The 12,123-nt window shown below is 43.6% G+C and overlaps 1 protein-coding gene across 1 annotated transcript in view; it reads right to left on the bottom strand.

Moving 5' to 3' along the window:
- LOC117809050 (adenylate cyclase type 8-like) overlaps window positions 1-12,123 on the bottom strand; it is a gene marked incomplete at its 5' end in the record, with an annotated part of 63,167 nt that overhangs the window by 273 nt on the left and 50,771 nt on the right. Inside the window, 3 exon segments of the mRNA XM_034678731.1 lie at window positions 8,202-8,280; window positions 11,226-11,398; window positions 11,814-11,903. Of these exon segments, the coding sequence (XP_034534622.1) occupies window positions 8,202-8,280; window positions 11,226-11,398; window positions 11,814-11,903 (342 nt within the window).

The raw sequence follows: 12,123 nt of genomic DNA, 5'->3' as shown, positions 1-12,123 counted from the left end.
AGGTGAGAGAAAAAACAAAGACAGAGCACAGAGTGAGTCAGGTGACCAAAATCACATTTCGTGGATGCCTCTGCGGACTCACGTCGCAGGTCACGCTTACACTCGGTTCCAAACTGAAGCTTAGTTTGTAGAAGAGAGAGAAGCAGGCCTGTGAGGACTGGTGAAAACATTCCTTGTGACTCGTCCTGCTCTCAATACGTCCCATAATCACATGAGCGAACACTAACGTCTGTGTTTCTAATTAAAATGTGAGTCCTGCAGGGCCGCAGTGGAGGGAGAATAATGAGAAGGTGTGCGGTGAAGTTAACCGACGTGACCTCTCGGTGCAGAGCGGAGCGGCGCTCTGATTTAAAACGGCGTGCGTTAGCCGTCAGAGAGGGACAGAACAAACAATCCTAATAAAGCAGGATTAGAGCTGCTGTCATCTCTCACTCTGTATAATCCTGTTAACTGCAGTCATGTTCTTGTTTTATAGTCTGTATAAATATATGAGGATAATAAACGCTGAGCACATTCAGGCCACAATTACAGTCGCTGAAGAAGTGAGAGACTTTCTGCTTCCACTTGGCAACACTTCTGAGGGGAGCTTAGCCAGTTAGCTTAACGTACTCTTCTTAAAGCTGTGCTCAATGATCACCATAACATTCAGATTATAAGGCGCACTTTTAATACCTCTTTTTGAGAGGATTGAGCTTTACTAGCGACAGCACAGCTATGACCCTAAGTGTCGTCACCACCGCCGACTAATCTAACAGACTTGTTTGAAACATGTGCCAACAGCCAACTAAAGGTACATTTGGACCAAGAGTTCCAGGGTCTTTTAGCCCCCAGATCTACTTTACCCTGAACTAAAAGGTTCCTGTGCCCCCATTGTTGTCTGCGTTTCGACCGCAGGGCTGAAGTCCTGGGTAGATTGTGTAAATCAGGCCAGTGACGTATGGAGGAAAAAAAGTAAATGCACTACACCACCAGACCAGTAGAGGGCAGTAACACAAAGAGGAATGCCATTCATCACAGATGACACCATAGAAGCAGACGGACAGGTATCGTTTTTTTTTTTGCTGATTAGTGGATACGACTCAGACTACAGACAGAGACCAGAACCCTTCTCAGACTAAATTCCAGACCCTGAGATCCAGATTCAACATGTTTCTGAATCAGTATCTGTAATTACAGGTTAGTTGTAGCTGAAAGTAAAAAGCTTTGAGGCAGGTATCATTATGAGCACCACAACAGTTAGCCTGTTAGCATGAAGAGACTCAGCTGGTCTGTTTTAGATGGTGCTATATTTCATCACAGATGGATTCATTGAATCAACACGTGAGAGGAGATAAGCGCGAGTAGCAAAGACGTTTTAACACGGCTTTAAAATCCTTTTGAACTGAAAAAGCCGTGATCGCAGAGATCGGCCGGTGTTTTGGTTTAAACAGCGACCCTGTTAACTGGAGACTCAAAAGATTGACAAAAATAAATTTGAAAGATAAAATTTGACAAAAAAAATGATTTTTTTTGTTACAAAATAAAATTTAAAAAAATATTTCACACAAAAAGTGACAATTTTTTTTAAACGAAGTTTTGAAAAAAAAATTGTTTGAAAAAAAAGTTGTTTGAAAAAAAAAAATTTGAAAAAAAAAAGAATTGAAAAAATTTTTTTTGAAAAAAAAACCATTTTTGAATATTTTTTTTTTGTTGTAAAAAACACATTTTGACAAAAAAGTTGACCCCGGAGCCTGTTGAAAAAATTAATTTTCCTCAAATTTGAAATTGTGCTCCAAAAGCAGATAAACATGAAAGAAAGTGAAAATTTTGCGCCTGCGGTTAAAACATGGAAAAAGCAATGAATGAATGAATCAACACGTGAGAGGAGATAAGCGCGAGTAGCAAAGACGTTTCAACAAGACTTTAAAATCCTTTTGAACTCAAAAAGCCGTGATCGCAGAGATCGGCCGGTGTTTTGGTTTAAACGGCGACCCTGTTAACTGGAGACTCTCAGCCGGATCCATCCCTCATAAACGTCTTTAGACCATCATTAAATATCTGATGAGGATATTTTGAAATCTTAATAAAAACTAAACTAGTTTGCATTCCCAGGAACTCCCTCTGTGTTTCAACAGCTGTGTAAACTCCACAAACACTGACACGTTCAGCTCAAGGTCTCCAGTTTACAGGGTCACTTTTAAAACCGGAACACCGGGAGGAGAGACGCATTCACGGTGGGCTGAGAGAAGACTACTGTTACAAGCTGCTAAATCAAGAGAATCACAGCTTCTTCTTTTGAAAAGTACACACACATACAAAAAAGATAGAACAAATAAAAACTAATGAAAGAAAGAGAAATCAAGAGAATCACAGATGTGTGTGATGTTATTGTGGACGGAGGGAGGAATAAAAACACTGAGGTTAATCTACCAATCAGACATGTTCAGCATTGCAGGCCCCGCCCCCTGAAAGCCCCGGGACCTTTGAAAAGTACTACCCCCTAGCTGGGGCTTTTAAGGGGGGAGATGATCTACCCCTGAACTAAATTTAGACCCTGGTTCCACCGGTCAAAACGCACATCTTCAAATCTGCCACATGGTTAGCAGTGCACCCCGCCCTTATGCCTGTCTCTAAGGGTAATGGACCCACAAGGAGGCAGCTCCATTTCCTGACTGGGCCCCATGAATTAAAGCCAGGCCACCAGGTGCCTGCAAGGGAGCTACCCCCCAAATCTGACAACAAGGGATAGCCCTGGTCTCCTTTTTCTAAAAAGTCAAATTCATTGGGGGTGTTTTTGAGTCCCTAGTGATCTGGCCCCTCCCTTGGGACCACTTTGCCTTGGGTGACTCTTCTAAGGGTGCACACAAACCCCTTCACCACAACAAGGTGGCCGTTGAAGAGGACAGAAATGGTGGATTGCTGCCTCCTAATGGGGAGCGAGTCCTTACCCCAAGTGAAGGAGTTCAAGAGTCTCGGGGCCTCGTTCAAGAGTGAGGATTAAATGGATAGACTGCAGCCATTGTACCAGACCCTTATGGTAAAGAGGAAGCTGATCCACGGTCTGACTGTCATCTATGATTGAAAGGAGTCAGTTGAGGTGGTTCAGCTATCTGAGAGGGATGCCATGCCTTTGGAGGTTTTGCAGGAATGCCCAACCTGGAGGAAACCCCAGTAGACCCAGAACATGCCTGAGGGATTGCACATCCCATTTGGTCTGGTTACGCCTTTGAATCCCTGAGGAGGAGCTGGGGAAGTGTCCTAGGATGGTTTCGGCAACTTGTTGAGCCTGCTGCCACCGTGACCTGGCCTAGGATTTAACGTGAGAAAGTGGATCTCCTCATCCACATCTGAGAGGTGAAACAAGTTCCTCCATGTCTCCACTTGGGGCCTGAGGAAGAACCTCATGTGGACCTCTGTGCTCCGCTGCTGATCAGTATGTAGAAAAGCCGGGGGTTGGTTTCCTTCTGTGCTCTTCAGGAAACATATCAACAACAAATCACAGAGTTCAGATAACAGAGAGAAATCTGCTCGACTCAGCATTTGAACACAAAATAATCCAGTTACAGAGTCTTCATCCCTGTGAGCTCCAAATCGCTCTGTGATGATGCGTCTGTCTCCTTTTTGTATCTCCTATCAAAGATTGTCCGGGCTCACGTAATAAGTTGTGTGCACGCAGCCGAGACACAATGTAGGAGGAAAATATGTGTAAATGTTGCCTTTTCAGGTTTAACAAGCCCTGAATGAGAGCGGGTAATGAGAGAGGCAGAGCGGGATAAAAGAGCGAGTCTCCTCCGTCTCTCTGCTTTAATAGACTCTTCTTCCACAACACAATGAAATCACTTAAAAAGAGGCTCTGAAAGCAGCACTAACTCCTGTTTTTACACCCTCTGTGTGTTTCCTCTACAACAGATCAGGCTGCTGAGAGGTTTCAGCTACAAAGGGTCTGAAAAGACTTGTTCTGGATGGAGCTGCTTCATTACTCCGGGGTGTAGGAGCTGATTTGGGGAGTTTCTGTTTCACTTCATCAGAACATGTCTCCGTTGGATCTTTGCTCAAAGCAGGAGACTGACTCTGCTCTGCAGAGCCTCAACACTGAATGGAAAAGCTTGAGCCCAGACATTTTGGACCGCCACACAAGGATAGAAACTACGTCTGGCTTTGGGATAAGCACCCACCTGTCAGTCAAAGCGACCACGCCCCCATAATGTAAGGATTAATAAGGTGCATTTGGACCAAGAGTTCCAGGGTCTTTTAGCCCCCAGATCTACTTCACCCTGAACTAAAAGGTTCCTGTGCCCCCATTGTTGTCTGCGTTTCGACCACAGGTTGAAGTCCTGGGTAGATTGTGTAAATCAGGCCAGTGACGTATGGAGGAAAAAAAGTAAATGCACTACACCACCAGACCAGTAGAGGGCAGTACCACAAAGAGGAATGCCATTCATCACAGATGACACCATAGAAGCAGACGGACAGGTATCATTTTTTTTTTTTTTTTTTTTTATCATTATGAGCAACACAACAGTTAGCCTGTTAGCATGAAGAGACTCAGCTGGTCTGTTTTAGATGGTGCTATATTTCATCACAGATGGATTCACTGAATCAACACGTGAGAGGAGATAAGCGCGAGTAGCAAAGACGTTTCAACACGGCTTTAAAATCCTTTTGAACTCAAAAAGCCGTGGCAGAGATCGGCCGGTGTTTTGGTTTAAACAGAGACCCTGTTAACTGGAGACTCTCAAAAGATTGACAAAAATAAATTTGAAAGATAAAATTTGACAAAAAAAATTTAATTATTTTTTTTTGTTACAAAATAAAATTTAAAAAAATATTTCACACAAAAAGTGACAATTTTTTTTAAACAAAGTTTTGAAAAAAAAATTGTTTGAAAAAAAAATTTCGAAAAATTTTTTTTTTTGCAAAAAAAAATAAATTGAAAAAAAAAAATTGAAAAAAAAAAAATTGAAAAAAAAAAATTTTTGAATATTTTTTTTTTTGCAAAAAACACATTTTGACAAAAACATCTCACAAAAAAGTTGACCCCGGAGCCTGTTGAAAAAATTAATTTTCCTCAAATTTGAAATTGTGCTCCAAAAGCAGAAAAACATGAAAAAAAGTGAAAATTTTGCGCCTGCGGTTAAAAACATGGAAAAAGCAATGAATGAATCAACACGTGAGAGGAGATAAGCCGTGATCGCAGAGATCGGCCGGTGTTTTGGTTTAAACAGCGACCCTGTTAACTGGACACTCTCAGCCGGATGCATCCCTCATAAACGTCTTTAGACCATCATTAAATATCTGATGAGGATATTTTGAAATCTTAATAAAAACTAAACTAGTTTGCATTCCCAGGAACTCCCTCTGTGTTTCAACAGCTGTGTAAACTCCACAAACACTGACACGTTCAGCTGAAGGTCTCCAGTTTACAGGGTCACTTTTAAAACCGGAACACCGGGAGGAGAGACGCATTCACGGTGGGCTGAGAGAAGACTACTGTTACAAGCTGCTAAATCAAGAGAATCTTCACTGGTGTTGTTTTCGCTGTTGAGAATTAATCCCTGTTCTAATTGGCTTTGATCAACCTGAACATTCCCTTCTATTCTCCTTTGATGTATTCCACTGGGTTGTTTGAAAGAAATTAAACATCATAGATTACAGACTATGGGTAAATACAATCTAGTAATCGAATCTTGGTTTATTCCCTCAGGTCGCTGTTTAAAACTTTAGAGAGGAACTTGGAGAACTTGTATCCCAAAATGCAAGCCTGTCATTGGTTATTTGCCCTACCAGGGGCGGGGCTTATGTTAAAATTAACAGTTTGGACTGTGTTCAGGCTGCTAGGAGCTTTCGTAGCATTTAAATGTAGAATATTTTTTTGCATTTCATTTATTTATCTATTTATTTAATGCAAAAAAAAAAAAAAAAAATGCAAAAAAGAAGGGAATATTTCCTTTTTCTGATTCTATTTATCCTGATTTTGGACGAGCAAAACATAACCCACTTTAGATTTTAATATCAACACACTTTCTGTTGCTCTGCAGATTCAACAAAGAAACGAAAAAACACAGGAATATAACATCTTCATGTTTCATAAATGTGAAAGTAGATATGATAAGTGGAATTAGAAAATGTTAAACAAGTGCTTACTTCATGCCCAGACTCAGGAATGAAAAGGACATTTCTGATAGACCACAAAGAGTCTGTTTGAAGGTTATTTCAGGCTAGCATTAAACGTGCATAGTTGCTAACAGGCTCTTAAAGCACACATGCCAGATATTTAGAGTTCACACTGCGTTTGAACGAATCAAAGTGTTAACTCTGAAGAATAACGAGAGCTGCATCACCTCCCCTGTTAACCACCTCTTTTATTCGCACTCTCCTCTCTTGGTCTGATGCGTCTCACACAAAGAGCTGTGAGAGCAGCACGCCGCCCGCTGTGAGCTGTTATTGTCTCTGCTTTACAAACAAGTGCTGGGACTGACCCTGGGAAAATCAATATGCCAGCGGATGACTTCAAATGCGGCCGCTCTCTACTTTCATGAGGCTACAAAGGACCTTCAATTACGCCCGTCTGTCCTCCATCTCCGACCGCTGCCGAGCCGCTGAACCCAGCGATCAAAGGTTTCCATAGAGAGCGACGCGGTGGTACCAGCTTTCCTCGGGCGTCTGACTCCAGCGCTGCTTTAAAGAAACGACTCGTTCATTGTTTCAGATGTGTGAAGAGAGAGGTTTGTCTTGTTTGTCTGAGTCGCTCTTTGTATCTCAAGAAGCTCAACTTAGGTCAGATAATGAAGGGCAGCTGTGAGGTGATCAGCTCGTCACTGTGGCTGCTTTTAGGTCAGGTGTTCCTCCCATATTCTGCAGTCAAGGCTGGAAGTCACATTCCAGGGTTTAAGATCTCAGCCTACTCTACGGTGTAAGCTCAAAGCCACATTCTGGAGTCTAAGCTCAAAGCCACCTTCCAGAGTCTAAGGTCACAGTCCGGAGTCTAAGCTCAAAGCCACATTCTGGAGTCTAGGCTCAAGGCCACATTCTGGAGTCTAGGCTCAAGGCCACATTCCGGAGTGTAGGCTCAAGGCCATATTCTGAGGTGTCTAAGATCACAGCCACATTCCAGAGTCTAAGCTCAAAGCCACATTCCAGAATCTAAGCTCAAAGCTACATTCCAGAGTCTAGGCTCAAAGCCACTTTATGGAGTCTAAGATCACAACCACATTCCAAAATCTAGGGTCAAACCCACATTCCAGAGTCTAGGCTCAAGGCCACATTCCGGAGTGTAGGCTCAAGGCCATATTCTGAGGTGTCTAAGATCACAGCCACATTCCAGAATCTAAGCTCAAAGCCACATTCCAGAATCCAAGCTCAAAGCCACATTCCAGAATCTAAGCTCAAAGCTACATTCCAGAGTCTAGGCTCAAAGACACTTTATGGAGTCTAAGATCACAGCCACATTCTAGAATCTAGGGTCAAAGCCACATTTTAGAGTCTAGGCTCAAGGCCACTTCTAAGATCCCAGCCACATTCTGGAGTCTAGGCTCAAAGCCACATTCTGGAGTCTAAGCTCAAAGCCACATTCTGGAGTCTAAGCTCAAAGCCACATTCCAGATTTTAGGGTCAAAGCCACATTCTGGAGTCTAGGCTCAAGGCCACATTCCAGAGTCTAGGCTCAAGGCCACATTCTGGGGTCTAAGATCACAGCCACATTCTGGGGTCTAAGCTCAAAGCCACATTGCAGAATCTAGGGTCAAAGCCACAATCTGGAGTCTAGGGTCTAAGCCACATTCTGGAGTCTAGGCTCAAGGCCACGTTCTGGGGTCTAACATCACAGCCACATTCTAGAGTCTAAGCTCAAAGCCACATTGCAGGGTCAAGGGTCAAAGCCACATTCCAGAGTCTAGGGTCTAAGCCACATTCCAGAGTCTAGGCTCACAGCCACATTCTGGGGTCTAAGCTCAAAGCCACATTGCAGAATCTAGGGTCAAAGCCACAATCTGGAGTCTAGGGTAAGTGACATTCCAGAGTCTAAGATCACAGCCTACTCTAGGGTCTAAGCTCAAAGCCAAAGGTTGTAAAACATCTTACTCTCACACAAACAGGTCTCAGTCTGTCAGCAGAGATTCTCTCTGAGACACACAGAGTGACTGATGATGATGATGATGATGATGATGATGATGATGATGATGATGATGACGATGATGATGAGTTAGTAGCTGTTGTGACCTCACCTGTTGACCGTGGTAGAACACAGCGAGGAGGAACATGGCCATCAGGAGCAAAGACGTCTCTTTGGTCCCCAGAAAGTTTCTGTTGGAATGAAAAGAGGAGAGAAGGACGATCAAAGAGGAGATTCAATTCAGCTCAATTCAACATCTTCATCAATACATCTGGGGGCAATTATTCCAGAGCAGCTCGTACTCTGAGAGAATAAATATCCTCGGCCAATTAACTACAATTTGTTAAATTAACAGAGGGGGAATGTTTGCTGTGGTGAAGTTATGCAGAGGAAACAAACACATGATTGGATTTCAGATCGTATTGGAAACAGAGCATGCTGTTAGTAACCTATAAGAATGTAAGGAACAATAATTACACACAAAGAGCTGAAGTGTGTGTGACTCTATGAGAATCAGACAAAGATGTTGTTCCTCTCCTGCTGAGGCTCTTCATCGTGACCTTTCTCTCTCAGAAGACCGTAAAGAAAATGAGTGTGACTCCCACTCGCCCCCGTCGGAGCCCTAATGGATAGCTCTGCTGCAGAGGGATATAATTTTGACCCTCTCTCCGTTATATGCTTTTATATATTGTCGCTTTAAAGGTCATCGTGCTGGCACTGATAACACCTGAGAGATGAGTTTTCTCACATTTGCAGCATTTATGTCCAAAAAAGGTCAACGTGGCTCTGTGATGTGGTCTAAAAGGAGACACATGGAGAGACATCGTGTTCCTGTCTTTGCAATGAGGTTCATCAGTTTCCCAAGGATACTGTGATCTGTATCCTGGAGGATCAGACCGCTGTGGAGACCCATCAATCCGGGATCAAGCAGAATGATGAGGAGTGAACAGGTGTTAATGCAAACTAGAACACTGTAACTCTGTAGTCTCTATAAATGAGATAACTTAGCTGTTATCTTAGATCAAAGCCACATTCTGGAGCCTAGGCTCAAAGCAACAGACCAGAGTCTAGGATTAAAGTAGCATTCTGGAGTCTAGGCTCAAAGCAACAGACCAGAGTCTAGGATTAAAGTAGCATTCTGGAGTCTAGGCTCAAAGCAACAGACCAGAGTCTAGGATTAAAGTAGCATTCTGGAGTCTAGGCTCAAAGCAACAGACCAGAGCCTAGGATTAAAGTAGCATTCTGGAGCCTAGGCTCAAAGCAACATTTCAGAGTCTAGGATTAAAGTAACATTCTGGAGTCTAGGCTCAAAGCAACAGACCAGAGTCTAGGATTAAAGTAGCATTCTGGAGTCTAGGCTCAAAGCAACAGACCAGAGTCTAGGATTAAAGTAGCATTCTGGAGTCTAGGCTCAAAGCCACAGACCAGAGTCTAGGCTCAAATCCAGATTCCAGAATCTAAGCTCAAAGCCACATTTCAGGGTCTAAGCTCAGAGCCACATTATAGTCTAAGATCAAAGCCACATTCCAGGGTCTTACATCACAGCAACATTTCAGAGTCTGGGCTTAAAGCCCAATTCCTGAGTCTAAGCTCAAAGCCCCATGACAGGGTCTAGGCTCAAAGCCACATTCCTGAGTCTAGGCTCAAAGACACATTCTAGAGTCTAAGATCAAAGCCAAATTCTGGAGACTAAGCTCAAAGCCACATCCCAGAGTCTAACATCACAGCCACATTCAAGAGTCTAGGCTCAAAGCCACATTCCAGAATCTAGGGTCAAAGCCACATTTCAGAGTCTGGGCTTAAACCCACATTCTGGGGTCTAGGCTTAAAGCCACATTCTAGAGTCTAAGCTCAAAGCCACATTGCAGAGTCTAGGGTCAAAGCCACAATCGGGAGTCTGAGGTTAAGTGATATTCCAGTGTTTAAGATCACAGCCTACTGTAGGGTGTAAGCTCAAAGCCACATTCTGGAGTCTAAGCTCAAGGCCAAAGACCAGAGTCTAGGCTCAAAGCCACATTTCAGAGTCCAGGTTCAAACCCACGTTTCAGAGTGTAAGGTCACAATAACATTCCGGAGTCTAGGCTCAATGCCACATTTCCGGGTCTTAGATCACAGCAACAATTCAGAGTCTAAGCTCAAAGCCACATTCCAGAATCTAGGCTCAAAGCCACATTCCTGAGTCTAAGCTCAAAGCCACATTCCAGAATCTAGGCTCAAAGCCACATTCCTGAGTCTAGGCTCAAGGCCACATTCTGGGGTCTAAGATCAAAGCCACTTTCCGGAATCTAGGCTCAAGGCCACATTCTGGGGTCTAAGATCACAGCCACATTCCAGAATCTAGGGTCAAAGCCACATTCCTGAGTCTAGGCTCAAGCCCACATTCTGGGGTCTAAGATCAAAGCCACATTCCAGAGTCTAGGCTCAGAGCCACATTACAGTCTAAGATCAAAAACACATTCCAGAGTCTAAGATCACAGCCACATTCAAGAGTCTCGGCTTAAAGCCACATTCTGGAGACTAAGCTCAAAGCCAAATTCCAGAGTCTAGGCTCAAAGCCACATTCCTGAATCTAGGCTCAAAGCCACATTCTAGAGTCTAGGCTCAAAGCCACATTCCTGAGTCTAAGCTCAAAGCCACATTCAGGGGTATTAGATCACAGCCATATGGAGTCTAAGATCAAAGCCACATTCTGGAGACTAAGCTCAAAGCCAAATTCCAGAGTCTAGGCTCAAAGCCACATTCCTGAATCTAGGCTCAAAGCCACATTCTAGAGTCTAGGCTCAAAGCCACATTCCTGAGTCTAGGCTCAAGGCCACATTCAGGGGTATTAGATCACAGCCATATGGAGTCTAAGATCAAAGCCACATTCCAGAGACAACAGTCCGTTGTTCATGGTTATGAAATGTTGCTATCTAATGACCAATCAGAATCAAGTCTTCAACAGAACTGAGTGATCACTTATTTTACTGAAGTTCTTAAAGGAGACCGTCTGTTCGGTTGATCATCTTGAACCCTTTCATTTTAAATGCCTTCACAGAGATCTGTGGGACTTCTTCACAGAGCAGCTGTCTTCTTACATCCTCTAATGACACTCTCTGATTATTGATCATTGAACACATCCTTTAGAAACACTCACTCTGTGTTGTTGTGGACGGTGTCGTAGCGAACAAACAGAGAGGTGTAGAAAGCTTCGGTCAGCAGGGAGTAGATGGCGATCATCACCAGCAGCACCGCCAGCTTCAACACCGAGTTCAGCCGCAGGAACACGGCACACGTCACCATCGCCAGGACGCCCGTGAACACGAAATACTGCAGACACAAACACAGATATTCATTTGTAGTGCTTCCCTTTGAATGTGTGATCACATATTAAACACCTCTTTTTTTTGGGGGGGACCTGAACTCAAACAGCTCTCCTGACCCTCTGGAGGAAATAATGCTCATGACTCACACATACAAACACTCAGCACCAAGCTCAGAGCCTCGTTGAGTTTATCAATCAGCTGCATATTGTACGAGCAGAATAACATTATGGATGTTAGCTCTGTGACGTTGTCACGGCCCCATCAGTCGTCGGTAACTGAGGCGAGACCTCCCTCTGGGCGCGAGCAGATGTCGAATATGTTTAATTCATTATTTTGCTGCTGTTGCAGAGTGTGAAAAAAAACAACACACAACAGATGGTCCTGACTGCAACATTTCAAACACAGCGCTCGGACCGTACCTCTGGGTAGAAGCAGATGTCCGGGATGGTGGCCGACGCGTTGTACGTCTGGTTCCTGAACGTAGTGGACTTGTCGAAGTCACACCACAGCTGTGAGAGACCAACAGAGGGTGGTTTTTGTGTTTTACTGCAGTGCAGGGTTAGTGTGTTCTTCAAACATTTACACAACAAGCCTGCATGCATCAGCAAGGGTCAGCGTGAGCTCATGTTTCTGACCTCTTAATATAATTGATCCAGTAAAATAACATCATGAAAAGGAATGCAACATTAAGTATCAATGTTAAAAAACGTCTCTAGTGTAATAATGTAA

This window comes from Notolabrus celidotus, unplaced genomic scaffold (genome assembly GCF_009762535.1).
Source record: "Notolabrus celidotus isolate fNotCel1 unplaced genomic scaffold, fNotCel1.pri scaffold_215_arrow_ctg1, whole genome shotgun sequence".
Lineage (NCBI taxonomy): Eukaryota > Metazoa > Chordata > Actinopteri > Labriformes > Labridae > Notolabrus > Notolabrus celidotus.
Note: the sequence above shows the minus strand (reverse complement) of the source record. Positions and strands in the feature narration are given on the sequence as shown.